The following is a 14067-nucleotide window of genomic DNA, read 5'->3' on the forward strand; positions in this document are numbered from 1 at the left end:
TCTTGGCGTCGGTCAACCGCTCCTTGCCGTTTACGTCCAAGGAGCAACCACGACGCAACGACCGCTACTTCCTCCGCAACAAACGATCCGCACTCCGCAAAAGACCACATTTCTACCTTCGTTCGACAGTGCCGTCCAATCTCTACCGCATATTCCCACATACAAAATGGCGGACCGATTCCCGAGTTTAGATGAGTTCGATGCTGGTAAGACAACTATTCAAGGCTGCCTTCAGTTGGCACTTGCTAAGTGATCTCAGGCCAATTCGAGGCGCGTGGCGACAGCAATATCGATCTCGTTGGTGAAGACGGTGGCGATCTCGACTTCGAGGCTAGAGAGCGTGCAGTACTCGGCGATGCCGCAGACGAGTTCGCGACCGGAAATGACAAGCTGGCCACAGTTGAGGATGGTGACGACGACCTGCTCGGCGGAGACTCGTCTTTCCAGGCAAACACCGGCAACGAGGAGATGATGGGCTTTGAGAGCTCTTTCCCGGCAATTGACACAACAAACGAGGTACGGCATGCATGATTCCTACCAGTTCGCGAACAGCCCCCAAGGACAACATGGCATCTTGAGCTTTGGATTCGATTGCTTCTTTTGTAGTGATACTAACGGATGCAGCATATGGCACCCGGTGGCACCATCACAGGCTCAACTCTCCCCTTCCTCCCCGGCCAACCGCAACCCTCCTTCACCCCAGCGCGATCAGATTCACCCGAGCCCGACGTCATCCGTGAATGGCGCGAACGCCGCGACCTGCAGATCCAGCACCGGGACGAAGTCTCAGCCGAGCGCAAGAACAAGACCATCGACGAAGCACGGCAGAACATTGACGACTTCTACGAGAATTACAACAACAAAAAGGACAAAGAGGTAGCGAAGACACGAAAAGAGGCCGAGGAGTTCCTTGCCAGCCGCGACGACACAACTGCTGGCGGAACCAGCTGGGAGCGCATCGCGAAGCTGGTGGACCTGAGCGGCAAGGGTGTGAAGGGCGGTGCGTCGGGAAGCGAGAAGCAGCGGTTCCGGGAAATTCTTCTGAGCTTGAGGAAAGACGAGAAGGCTCCCGGCGCTACTGGGTACTAGGTGTAGATCGGAGCGGGGTGATAAAAGGCGCGGTTAAGACTGGTGGATGCGGATCTGGACTTTGGAGGGCTACGTCGGTAGCCGACAGCATTGCACTCTGCGTGGCAGCATTACACCTGTGCATAGGAGACGCGCGGTCTGGAGGCGTTCTTGTGGACCGGCTTTATGTGCTTGGTGTTACCTGGTAGATTGCCATGATCTTTATACATGTGTTAATACCTCAGTTCTTTTGCCTTCAAGACTTCGATCTCTTCATCGTGCCTCTTGCTCAATATCCCTACACATGGAGCTTCTGCTTGCTACGGAAATGCCAGTCTGATGCGGTGCTTAGTGCACCTGCCCCGCCACTGTGAAATTCCTCGAGACCGCACTTGACGAGTTGGATTATAGGTGTACGGTAAGGGTAACTCAAGTATGACTCATAACTGGGCCATCTGCGCGCAGGTCCTAGGTTCAGAAGCGGGGTATGTTGAAGGAGCGTCACGTAGGCAGTAATTGGGGGACTCGGTCACTGTTAGAGAACAGCACGCCTTCGGCACAGCTTGGTGCCCGATGCTGTCAGATCATCTGCAGTCAGATATGGTAACTCGTGGAGTGAGTCATAGACGCTCTCTGAGTCACACACAGGTGGCAGATGTGCCATCACACTGGTACTCATCTTGATCGTCGTGAAACTCCGAGAGTAGGTGTTTCGCAAAGGTACAATATTGCTCACTTGCATAAGACACTTGATGGCCACGCAGCGAGGACGGATATATGAACCAGAACTCGTTACTTGTGACTGTTCCTGCGATGAAATATCTCTTACTTCCTCATGGCAATGTCCTCTATAGTGATTTAGGATGCAGTATATTTTAACAATCTGAGTAAAGTGGCATATTTAGATTCAAGGGGCCGTTCTAGTAGTGTACCTCTTATTGCCAATGAAAAAACTAGTCTTGAAAGAGCGTATACTTGAAGTTGATGCGATGCGCGTGGGAAATAGTACGATGGGCATTTATTCCACGAACGGGCAATTTCGGGGGCTCAGAATTTGCGAATGCATTCTAAATGCCATTCTAAACATTATTCGATAAGTTGCAGTACTTATTTCGGATTATTGCTGATGTCGCGTTGCAGCTCGTGGGGTGTGAGGACGGTGAGGAGCGCACGGGCCCCCTGGGTCGCGCCTGCTATTCGGGGTCGCACCTAACAAACTGGCACTTGCAAACAGTGCTGGAAAGCAGCACGTTGAAATCTCGCGCTTTCCCGCCTAATACTGTTGCTCTGTCGCCGCCGCGCAACCCGAAACGGCTAGCCACCACTGCCGCCTACTGTGTTGATTCAGCGCTCGCACGCCCGCCCTGCTCATATTTAAGTATCCGCCCGCCCCGTCGCATTTTGATCTCCTCTTCTCACCCGCATTTCATCGCCCAACGCGCCAGTTCGACTGCACGCGTTAAAGCTCCACAATCACCACAACCCATCACAACTTCATCAACCCCATTACACTTTCAATATGACTGGACGTAAGTAACCATTCTTTGCACTTTATTGTCGCGTCGCGCATCGCTGCCGTCGCCTGCGTCTGTTCTGGGTGTTCGTGGTCCCACCGCCACTTTGGCTTTGGTGTTGCACTCCAGAGCCGCATCCGTCGGCACCCCACGCTACCGCCACCCAGCGCGCATCAACGCGTATCAACGCGACGCAACCACACAGTCGTCGCTGCGTTCACATTACCTTCCTACATTTACTAACATGTCTTCACAGGCGGCAAAGGTGGCAAGGGACTCGGCAAGGGCGGTGCCAAGCGTCATCGCAAGATTCTCCGCGACAACATCCAGGGTATCACCAAGCCCGCCATCCGTCGTCTCGCACGTCGTGGCGGTGTCAAGCGTATCTCAGCCAGTATGTTCCTCTTACCTTACCATCATGTCATCACGTCGTTAACCATGTGTAGTGATCTACGAGGAGACCCGTGGTGTTCTCAAGACCTTCCTCGAGAGCGTCATCCGTGATGCTGTCACCTACACTGAGCACGCCAAGCGCAAGACCGTCACCTCCCTCGACGTCGTCTACGCTTTGAAGCGCCAGGGCCGTACCCTCTACGGTTTCGGTGGTTAAGCGTCTTACCTTCTTCCGTCTCGACTATCTGTTCGACCGTTTGTCGATGGCTGCAGGCTGTCGGTCAGAGCGCGTTGGATATCGTGACACGCTTTTGGGAATGGGATGGGTTCCTGTTTATCGGTTTTCGGCGTTTAATATGGACATGAACTCATGAATAAGTATGAGTTGGCTCTGCTACGCGACATGCGTGCAGCTGTGACTAGCCACAGTCAATACACATCTTCAGATACCCCAGCTATCCATCATGCTCGTGATTATATTGAATGCATTGCCCACTGTGATCCACCTTTGTCAAGCTCGATGTGTCCCATGCCCCGACTCTCGCCCATGTGCTTTTGCGTGAACATTTTCCCTTGGCTAATTGTGAAGTGATTCGCCATATGGGTACCAGAGAACCCAAGGCGACGGTTTCCTTTCGCGGTCATCGAGGAACCGAGCATTCGGCAATCGCTGTGGAGCCAAAATTGCACAGGAGTTAGTCAATATCGTCTGCTTCCACCATCCTTCAACCGCTTATTCCGGTTTCGAGGATCGCGACAAGTCCCAAGGTCAGCGATGAGATTCCTGCAGCTGTGTGGTCAGATGACCTCGGGCCACAATCCTTAGCATTAGGCCCAAGAACAGAAAGAAGATGTGGCAGCAATTTTCAGCTGTCCACGTGTGGGTTCAATCAGTAAGTCGACAGTGCGGGCGGGCACAGTCAGAACACTTCCCTACCAGGTAGCGAGACCCGAGGTATTCGGCCGTACAGCGCTTTATTCTTTCTCACTCCATGTCTCGGCACGCTCTTAGAAACCTGTCGTGGAAAATCGAAGGCTGGGGTACATTGAAGGGAACCATGGCTCCACATGGTTTTATCACAGGCGGACGTCATCATGCACCTACGCAGCAGGGGTGATTCAAGTAACTCCCGAAGCACATGCAAACCCGATCACGGCATACGTCAAGCATCGCGAGCTCGAGCTTGTGCTGCGGTGGAGACATATGGAATGATTATCGCTTCCAGCAACCGAGTCTTTGGTGATCTCTCACGGAAGGATCGGTGGAACGCTCGGACGATAGCGTTGGTTGGGCGCGCAACTGATGGCGGGAGAGCTACGCATCGGCAGATCTGTCACCATTGTTTGGGTCCCTCCTTGCGGGAGGGCTAGATTAGGCTTCCGGGCTTTCGTGATCGTGCCTGGTCCTGAAACCCAAATGCCTCGTGAGACTCAGGAGAGAGTCTGCGGCTTCGGTGCGGAGCTGTGCCTCCCCGCGAGTTACAGAACCTCGTTGTAGTCCATTGTGGAAGCTGCGCCGCCCGCTAGGAGCGACAGAACGCATCTTGGTAAGGCGTATATTCGCTCACCGGAGGACTTGCTGCATTGCTTTTGCATTTGTCTCGCGGGCGGCGTCCTGGTTGGGCTCAGCTTCTATTGCAACTTGCGGCAATGACGTAACGGATGCCGCTTCCCAGCCCAGTCGACCCCTCCAAGGCCCGCGCCTTGCCTGATCACTAGGCCAGAGTAGCCTGCCGCAGTATCTAGCCTTCGACGCCCACTCTCCTCTCTTCTCTTCTTACATCCACCAGTCCGCCATCCGGGTGCTTCAAGCCCGCCCGCCCGCCGTCTTGAGCACCGTCCCCTCGCTGACTGTCCCGTCCCGCCATGTCGCGGCGCTACCCCACAGCCGAGCTCTACGAGGAGCGCCAGCGCGACTTCTATCGCAACGGCGGCCGCAGTGACCGCAGCTACGATGAACTCGATATAGAGCTCCGCCGCGGTGGAGACCCTCGTCGTAGCGTTCCCGACTTCCTCCACCAGGACTACGACCGACGCTCCAATGCCGGCCAGATGGTAGTGCGGGAGCGCCGAGAGGAGGACTTCGATACGCGCTCGCGTAGAGGTCGTGAGGTCGAAGAAGACACCGTCATGGTCCGTAGCGGCCGTCCTGGGCCACCTTCTAGTGTGAGGGGGACCGAACGAGACGATATCAGCATCCGACACAGCGAGGCTCCTTCTCGCCGTCCACGCGAGGTCGAGCGCGAAGAGACCGACATCACTATCCGCCATCGGGATCAGTCAAGGCCGAGAGCGCCTCCTCCACCTCCTCCGCCTCCGCCTCGCGAGGTCGAGCGCGAGGATATTGTCTTCCGCCGCGGTGGTGGTGACCGCCCAAGGCCCCGTGAAGTCGATATCGAGCGCGAGGAAGTGAGGTTTCGAGAACGATCTCCAGTACGGCGCCGCGATGTCGAGAGGGAAGATTTCGTTTTCAAGCACGAGCACCGCGAGGACAGCCGCACTGGCCGTGACGAGCATAAAGACACTCTGGTCATTAGGAATCGCGAGAGGAGTCTGCCACCCCCTCGCGTGCGTGGGGAGATGGTCGCAAGAGAACGCGAGGAGTTTGTTGTCCGTCGCCGAGAGCCCTCTCCACCACCTCGCGAACGCGAAGTGATCAAAGACGAGATCATCATTCGACGCAGGGAAGAGCGTTCACCTACCCCGCCTCCTCCACCTCCACCACCGCAGCCAGAGCCGGAGATTCGTCCGCCCATCATCCAGGAGATCATCACACACCACAGGCACATCGACCATGGTGAGTTCAATCGATGCAATGTGAAGAGCAATTTCTGACAAAATTTCAGGAGTTGAGCGTGCTCGTTCACCTACCCCGCCACCGCCTCCTCCGTCCCCCCCTCGAGACGAAAGTCTGGAGATATCGATAAAACGGAACCAGTAAGTAAATCACTTGTGTCGATCAACATAAGACTCACATGGATCCAGGAGTCGCGGCCGCGGTCGGGATTTTGAAGAAGATATCATTTACGAGCGTGAGACCATCGAGCGACCAGGGCGTGAGACAGATATCTCTCTGAGAGAAACGCGATCTCTTAGCCGACCAAGGCGCGCCCGCACCGCGCCGATCGACTCAGACTTCGACCAAGAGGCTGAATACTACAACCGAAAGGCCTTGGAGCGGACATACCCAGGGGAAGCGTACAATGGGGCTACCAAAGACTGGGCCATTGTAGATGTGCCACCTGGCACTAACCGCGTCCGCATGGATGGTATCGGTGGTGGAGCGCAAGAGATCACCTGGCAACGCTACAATGGCGTACGCCGCTCCAAGTTCATCAGTGGAGATGAAGAGATTGGGACGGACTTTGGTGCCCCTGCTCCTGCAAAAGGAAAGCCCAAGGACATGTGGACCGAGATTACCAAAGATCTCGTGCTCAAGGAAGCTATTGATTCTATGGGCTACAGTTATGACGAGACGGATGACTTCTTTTATGTCATGGAATATCTGCGCTACGTGAGTGGATCTCTTGCCTGCTATGCGATAGCAACTAACAGCCTGTAGGAGGACGTTCTCCAGCTCGTTGAGATTTCCGACGACATTCGCCGTCGACGCAAATCTCGCATACGCCAGATTGAGTATGAGCGTGAAGAGATCCGTGGAGGTAGACCTCGCGATTGGGACGACAACTACTCGGAGCACGAATTTGTTCTCGATCGCCATCGAACCAGATACCGCTAGATGAGTTGCATGTGCATCAAGCTCGCCGCATACAGCGCTTCGCATCCTTGCGTGGAGTAAGTGAAGGGAAGTGTGTTTTACAAGCAATCGATCGGACAGGTCTTTGGCTAGGCCTGGGCATCCCATTATGGCAAGAGACATCTGCATTCCTCGCTCTGGCCGAAATATTGGGAGTTGTACGACCTGCCCTAGCTGCGCAACATTCCCTTTTTGGACAATGGACTTCGACTACTCGCCGCAATAGGAGGACGATACCCACGGGTTTAATGGCATGCCATCAGTGGGCATGGATGCTCAAGAGCACGAAGCGAACGTTGGACTTTGCATACTTACGACTGTCACGACTAGCATTGGAGCAACGGAGGGCATTTGCTCTCTTAGTGTGTAAGGGACTTCGCACCCGTTCTATTCTGTATGTGTTTCCTTGCCTGAGTGGTGTTTGAGCGTAGTAATGATTGTTTTTGTCTTCTCTTTTCCTTCTGATCAGTATCGTACATGTATGCAGGCGAACATGAGCGGATGTCGATAGCGCGTCAGTCAATTCTCATCTTACCTCGTCATAATCTCCGTCAAATCAACTTTGGCAGTAATCAGAGTGACTATACAACGGACGTGCATACAGGCGTCGGCGAGCAGAGCGCCACAAGCGGTGTAGCGCCCCAGGCAAACAGGAAGGCGCCTCGCGCCGCATCGCCGTCGTTGAACCGGACGATATGCACCCGCGCTGCTTGGCCGCGTGCCCACCGCCGCGCGCACACAGCTCGCGTCGAATCGGAGGAATGATGACGAGCTGCGTGTGTGCGGCAGGGTGGGCTTCGCCGACGTGCACTCAACGTTTTGTGTGGTGTGGGCGGGTATTTTTAGGTCTGTGCTGGCGACATCCCTGGCGTCTGTACGCGCCTCTGGGCGGCGCGCGAAGTGATTGGGTGGGGGCGCTCGCCTGCTGATGCAAGGTGAGAGCGCAGACACGCAGGGCAGACCTGTGGGTGGGAGTGGTTAGGCGCTGGAGGGGGAGAGGTGAGGGTGGGCGCGAGGGCTGGCGTAGTGCGTTGGAGCGGAGTGGCGTTGATGTATATACTGGGTCGGCGGCTGGTGCGAGGGAGGAAGTGAAGGGTGGCTGCTTGAGAGGGCTGCTGACTGCGCTCTTGCTCTTCTCTTTTGCATTCTCTTGCTTCCAAGGACTGTTTTGCTCTGTTCGATTTGTCCTAGTTGTGTCTTCTGGAAGGATGGTTAAGATGTGGAGGTTCGCATTCTGCATCAGGGCGCTGCTGGTGGCGCGTAAGTAGTAGGATGCTCGTGTGGAAGGGCATCGCTGACAATACCCAGTCTTCACAACAAGTGTGTGCGCACAGCAGAACGGGTCTGCGGCTTCGACATTCTACCTCGATCAGACGGAGACGCAGTTCTCGCTGGCGTTGGCGAAGAACTCGAGCGATGTGTATATCTACTTCACGAGCCCGGCGTACTCGTGGGTCGGCGTGGGGTTTGGAGAAAGCATGCAGAATAGTTTGATGATGATTATGTATGCGAATGCTAAGGGCGATAGTAAGTCTGCTGCCTTCCTTCACAGGAGAAATGTAGTGGCTGTGCTAACATCCACTAGACATTACCATAAGCCCACGCTTCGCGACCGGCCACTCCGAACCGGAATACAACCAAAACTCCCCCTTCGAGCTAGAGATCCTAAATGGAACGGGCATCCAGGATGAAATGTACGTCCTCCAAGCCGTCTGCCGCTCATGCCGCGTCTGGCCCGGCGGCTTCATCGACATCTCATCTACCGCCCAACCCATGATCTTTGCCTTCGGCCCTGGCACGTCAAAGCAGTCCGACGACCTCAACGCACCGCTCCGCCGCCATGTCCGCTACGGCCAATTCACCATGGACATGGTCGCCGCAACCAGCTCCAACGCCACGGTCCCTCAACCCACCGCCCAGCTGAAAGGCGCCGTCATACAGGGGATGGTGAAAGACCGCGACAGCAAAGACCTCGCGCACGCCATCCTCGGCTGCATCGCCCTCTTCGTCCTCTGGCCCCTCAACGTCGTCTTCGCAGGCTTCTTCCGCAATATAAAAATCCACGTCGGGACTTCCATCACTATACTCATCTTCCTCGTGATTTCGTACGCTCTGGGCATCGCCACGAGTCCGCAGTACAACCGCGTACGTCCCCCTTCCTTTCCCCCTATCAAACTTAATACTAATATGTGCTGTGCTGTGTACAGTCCAAAACCTACACCTCCCCACCAACTCCTCGCCTTCATCTCCCTACTCCCCACCCTCCTCATGGCCCTCCTCCCCACGCGCTTCTTCGCCAATCTCCGCGCCTGGATTCCAAAACTCCACTCCCCGCTTACAACACTCACCTTTCTCCTACTCGTTCTAACAGGCGGTCTGGGCCTGCACCTCGCCATGACGCCCACACCCTTATCATGGCCTACATCGCCATCGCGCTGCTCGTCTCCGCTTTCGTAACTACCATACTACTCTGCGTCCGGCGGCGCGGCTCAGCGTATGCGCGCGCCACCACGCGGCGCAGACTGGGTGAAGACGACGAGCAGGACTTTGGGCTCGCGAAGTGGGGCGTTAGGAAGAAGCTTTCTGGGAGTACGGTTGGGAGCAACGGCTCTTGGCAGGCTGGAGGTGGGTATACGCAGCAGGGGCATGAGAGGAGCGACAGTGCAGGAGCTATGCGCCGGGGATGGGCATGGGGAGGGGACGATGCCTGGGCCGCAGTATTTGATGAATATGCATCCTGGGGTGCCGGTTTATGTGGGGGGCAGAAGTAGGCTGCAGCGAGGGAGGGGGATGGGAAGGTTTTCTTTTTCCTTTTTTTTTTTTTTTTTTGTGGGAAGGCGTTTGTTTGAGATACCATTGATTTGGGGGGTGTATGGGCATGGGATTGGATTGGATTGGATTGGATTGGGGATGGAACGGGGCATTGGGCATTCGGCATTGGGTGGCGCTTTTACTTTTGCTGGGTTTAGGTATGCTGAGGAGAGCATGTAATGTTGGTAATGAATTATGGTAATCTTCCGCACGGTCACCTTTCTGCGCATTGTGTATAGTGATGGTGACGCTATCCTAAGTGGTGTGGTTGTGTGAGCGCCAAAGTGGTTGATGTTCGTCAGCATACATGTGCAGGTTGCGGAAGTAAGGCTTTGGGATCCTGGGCGGAAATACTTTGAGGGGGGTAGATTTCAGACTGAAATTATCTATGACTGAAGAAGGAATTGAAGACATGTAATCGCCTTGCTCACTGGTTGTTAGAAATAGTTATGTCAATGGTTCATATGGCGTCTACTGGTAAAAAGGGAGCGACCCCTCTCCTGGTCTTTTCTCATAGCTACGATTAGAGGAAGACGCTCGGCAACGACATCAGTGTAGATGAACGGGTTGACCGAGCCAGAGGTAGTGGGTGTGTGAAGCTTTAACCGAATACGGTCAAGCTTGTGGCTACATAGGCAGCGACTGCCAGACGATACCCAACTCCTTCCCAACGCCGCCTCCACATGCTCCTAGAAAAAAACTCCAATCGAGGAAACCCAGATTCATCACTTCGACTGTCTGGCGCATTGATATGGCGTTCCTCTCTCACGCTATCCCCTGGCACAGTCTCTCTTCCATGTTCGAGTACAGCGATGGCTCCAAACCGGGACCTCAACACCCAGATTTATTCGCAAAGAGCGCGCCAAGTCATCGCAAACAGCTTGAATATTTCGCTGGCACGTTCCAGTCGACTGTCCGTGAGCACTCTCTAGCCGAACGCAAAACTTATCGGCCCGGCCAAAATTACGCGGAGCGAGCAAAGCAATGGACTGTATCCGAGCAGAAAGATACGACTGTAGTGGAACATAATCCTTCTGAAGGAACTCCAAACCATGGAGAGTCCCAGCAGACTTTGAGGGAAAAGCGTAATGCCGAACTTCGTTCACAATCAACCGAGTCTTGGCCGACATCCTCTCCAGAGCGACGTTCCGTTAATCCACCAGACTTTGCCACAAAGTATATGTCCTATGTACCTACCAAATCCGGTGCTCACTACGGTCGTGAAGGGTTGGTTGAAGATTTCGCTCACGTAGAAGCGTGGATAGACTTCGTCGCCCGCGATGCTCGCTACGCTGGTGGCAACGAGGCCGAACACAATCGAATTTGGCTTGACCGAAAGTCCTGCTCAGATATCTTACGGCTATTGGTCATTGACGCTGCCATAACATCGGACTTGGCGAGGAAGATGTACATGGTCGAAACGATACTCCTTCTTGCGCATCACCCGCAAGTGGGCCTCAAAGCATTCGTCAGCGACGGCATGGCCTGCTGCAACATAAGTGTTGGCTTAACCTCACTAATCGAGATGGTCATCGTACCTTTCGTATATCTGAATCTTCTCTGGACCTATATCGATGGCAAACCGTCCTCTCCGTTGCTGCAGCCACGCGAGCGCCTGCAAGAGTACGAGTACAGTCATTATCGCAACTCTACATTTGCAAATCTATTACCGCGACCGGCATATATGAATACGCAAAGCTTCAATAACATGCTAAAGGTGGTGCTGGAGGAGCACGGTCATGTAGTCGAACACGTTTTCTTTAATCCTCTTCTTGCTCCTTACGATAGCGGGAGACGGTCTAAATATCTTGAACCTTATCAAAGGAGGCATAAAGACGAAAGTATGAGAAGAGAGCGAGATGTCTTTACCGATTTACCCATGCTGAAAGAAGCATTGAAGGGGACGTGGAAGATGCTAATCTACTGCGACATGCTGTTCAAAGAGATTGGGCAGCCTATCAATTGGGAGTATGTGGTCCTAAACAGCATCAGCGATCTCTTTCCGCATAAAGGTGGGTTTGAGAGGTTGACAGAAATGGGCTGGGTGGACTATGAATTGGATCGAGAAGAGCATGGAAGCTTCGGGTTTTTCGCTACCGACAAAGGTAATGACGGAGCGTCGTAAAAGATCTCGGTTCTTAATCTACAAGGACAACGCAGCTCACGGTGGAAGCTACTTGAGCCTTGCGATCGGCGAGTGCAAGTAGGGACCAATCAAACCCTTGCATACAGCGCCTGAGTCTGCATAGCTGCACAATCTGTACTACCCACCTTGTGGACATTCGTCCAATTGGCTAGACGCACGCTTAGACGAAAGAGTCTGGACGTATTGACCATCCATGCAGACTGAGATATTGCACCAGGACTCGCCCTGCATCGCACGGCACGTGGATGGCCTTACGACAGGGCAGCATATGGACGCCAATCGGTGTAGCTTCCCATGGTGCAATATTCGATGGTTTTCGCCATGCATCCCCTTATCAGTCGAATGCGCCGTCATACAGAACGGCTTGTACCACCCCAGGTTAAGTCGGGTATATGTTCACTTACCCCGCCGATGAATATCATTTCACATCTCACCTACCTTGATCTATCAGTTGATCGAAGAACTAACTCGGAATGGAGAAAGCTACGATCCTGTCGGCCGAGAAAGCAATCCCCTCTAATATAGATAATGGCTCCTCTGTTCCTGAAGCTGGAACGGTATCAGACCAGGAAGCGATGCGACGATTAGGAAAGCAACAGCTTTTCAAGGTATGTCTTCCCTCCTGAGCCGTTCTCAAGACCAATGTAACTATAGCGCAACTTCGGTTTTGCGAGCATCTTTGGGTTTGCGCTCATTCTGATGGCAACGTGGGAAGCTGTCCTTGCCACTGTCGCTTTCGGACTGGGCAATGGTGGTCCTTCCGGTTTACTGTACACGTACATTGGCGTGTGGATCGGCTTCACTCTCGTTGCGGTATCGATGGCCGAGATGGCATCTATGGCTCCGTACGTGCTAGATCGAATACTGCTGACGTCGCATCTTTCGAAAAGAGCTAAATGTCCGTAGAACAGCAGGAGGCCAGTACCATTGGTGCTCTGAATTTGGGCCTCGCAACTTCCAGAAGCAACTCTCGTACGTTGTTGGTTGGCTGGGTATCCTAGGCTGGCAGATTGGCGTCACGATCGGAGCGTTTCTATCCGGGACAATTCTTCAAGGCTTGCTGATCCTTAGCTACCCATCCTACAGCCCGCAGCGATGGCATGGTACCCTTATGGCGATTCTGATCACCTTCATTACAGCCGGCTTCAACATGTTCTTTGTCCATTGGCTACCATTCGTCGAATGCATCATCTTGTTCCTGCATTTTGCGGCCTGGTTTGCGATGCTAGTGCCGCTATGGGTCCTCGCACCGAAGGCTTCTAATGCTGAAGTCTGGAACTCCTTCATTGACTCCGGTTGGGGAAACAGTGAGCTACCCTTCCGTTAGTACATACGATGTACAGGCTGACCCTCCATTCTCGTAGCTGGCGTGGCCTGTCTCATTGGGTTGTTAACCAACGTCGGCGCTTTCATTGGATCAGATGCTCCAGCTCACATGGCAGAGGAGCTAAAGGATTCTTCCAGACTCCTTCCTCGAGTTATGTTTAGCACAATGATGGTGAACGGCGCGATGGGCTTCTTTGCACTCATGTAAACCTACCTCAAGCATTCGTAGCTCGATTTTTCGAACTCGCTAACGATACCTACAGCACCTTCTGCTATACTGTTGGGGACATTGAAGCAGCCTTAACGACACCAACCGGGTACCCTATCATCCAAGTGTACTACTCCGCCACCGGTTCCGCCGCGAGCACGTCCGGCTTCGCCTCGCTGCTCATCATTCTCAACTTCGCCAACAACCTAAGTAACATGGCAGGTGCATCTCGTCAACTCTTTGCCTTTGCTCGCGATCGCGGTCTTCCCTGTTCTAGCTGGATTTCTCACGTTTCGCCTCGGTTCGGTGTCCCTGTCAATGCCCTCCTCGCCTCCACTCTGGTAGCCTGCGTTTTCCACTGCATCAACATCGGCTCCACAATCGCTTGGAACATCATCATGTCGGTTGGTACCGTGGCAATGGTAACGTCCTACATGATCTCAATAGGATGCATAGCATGGCGTCGCATGAGGAAGCTGCCGCTTTTGCCGTCTTCGTTCAACCTCGGACGCAACCTTGGTCTCACTGTAAATGTTCTGGCACTCGCGTTCTGCATCCTTGTCTTTGTGTTTGCTTTCTTCCCACCTATCCCGGATCCTTCTACTGTGGGTATGAATTGGGCAATTGCGGTGTATGCAGGTGTGCTCGGCATAGCTGGAGTGTACTATGCTGGCAGTGCGAGACATCATTACGAGGGTCCTGTGGAGTACGTGAGGAAATCGGTCTGATCATTGAACCCACGTAGATATGTGGAGATGGGACTAGTGATCTTGAAGGGCGCACTTGTCTTCCTTCCCGTCAGTAAGCGAGGTCATGTGATTGGTCGGAGGGCTCCGAGAACCAG

General features: G+C 53.9%; 6 protein-coding genes across 6 annotated transcripts; all 6 read left to right on the forward strand.

Moving 5' to 3' along the window:
• Positions 1 to 166: 166 nt before the first annotated feature.
• Positions 167 to 1089, forward strand: clc1 (Clathrin light chain; the record flags this gene model as incomplete). The annotated part of the gene is made up of 3 exons (XM_056213606.1): positions 167 to 206; positions 260 to 516; positions 625 to 1089. 3 exons carry the CDS (start codon positions 167 to 169, stop codon positions 1087 to 1089), a joined length of 762 nt encoding a protein of 253 aa, XP_056073914.1.
• Positions 1090 to 2587: 1498 nt separating this feature from the next.
• HHF1_1 (Histone H4) lies at positions 2588 to 3192 on the forward strand (the record flags this gene model as incomplete). The annotated part of the gene is made up of 3 exons (XM_056213607.1): positions 2588 to 2597; positions 2839 to 2976; positions 3029 to 3192. The coding sequence occupies 3 exons, from the start codon at positions 2588 to 2590 to the stop codon at positions 3190 to 3192; spliced, it is 312 nt and encodes a 103-aa protein (XP_056073915.1).
• Positions 3193 to 4841: 1649 nt separating this feature from the next.
• Positions 4842 to 6714, forward strand: N0V89_004826 (uncharacterized protein; the record flags this gene model as incomplete). The annotated part of the gene is made up of 4 exons (XM_056213608.1): positions 4842 to 5772; positions 5822 to 5912; positions 5964 to 6489; positions 6538 to 6714. 4 exons carry the CDS (start codon positions 4842 to 4844, stop codon positions 6712 to 6714), a joined length of 1725 nt encoding a protein of 574 aa, XP_056073916.1.
• Positions 6715 to 8228: 1514 nt separating this feature from the next.
• N0V89_004827 (uncharacterized protein) lies at positions 8229 to 9189 on the forward strand (the record flags this gene model as incomplete). Its single annotated transcript, XM_056213609.1, has 2 exons — positions 8229 to 8236; positions 8331 to 9189. 2 exons carry the CDS (start codon positions 8229 to 8231, stop codon positions 9187 to 9189), a joined length of 867 nt encoding a protein of 288 aa, XP_056073917.1.
• A 1105-nt stretch (positions 9190 to 10294) lies between these two features.
• N0V89_004828 (uncharacterized protein) lies at positions 10295 to 11668 on the forward strand (the record flags this gene model as incomplete). The annotated part of the gene is made up of 2 exons (XM_056213610.1): positions 10295 to 10299; positions 10330 to 11668. The coding sequence occupies 2 exons, from the start codon at positions 10295 to 10297 to the stop codon at positions 11666 to 11668; spliced, it is 1344 nt and encodes a 447-aa protein (XP_056073918.1).
• Positions 11669 to 12162: 494 nt separating this feature from the next.
• N0V89_004829 (uncharacterized protein) lies at positions 12163 to 13016 on the forward strand (the record flags this gene model as incomplete). The annotated part of the gene is made up of 3 exons (XM_056213611.1): positions 12163 to 12297; positions 12344 to 12534; positions 12596 to 13016. The coding sequence occupies 3 exons, from the start codon at positions 12163 to 12165 to the stop codon at positions 13014 to 13016; spliced, it is 747 nt and encodes a 248-aa protein (XP_056073919.1).
• Between the last annotated feature and the right edge of the window lie 1051 nt (positions 13017 to 14067).

Source organism: Didymosphaeria variabile (genome assembly GCF_027946475.1).
Source record: "Didymosphaeria variabile strain IMI 356815 chromosome Unknown scaffold_3, whole genome shotgun sequence".
Lineage (NCBI taxonomy): Eukaryota > Fungi > Ascomycota > Dothideomycetes > Pleosporales > Didymosphaeriaceae > Didymosphaeria > Didymosphaeria variabile.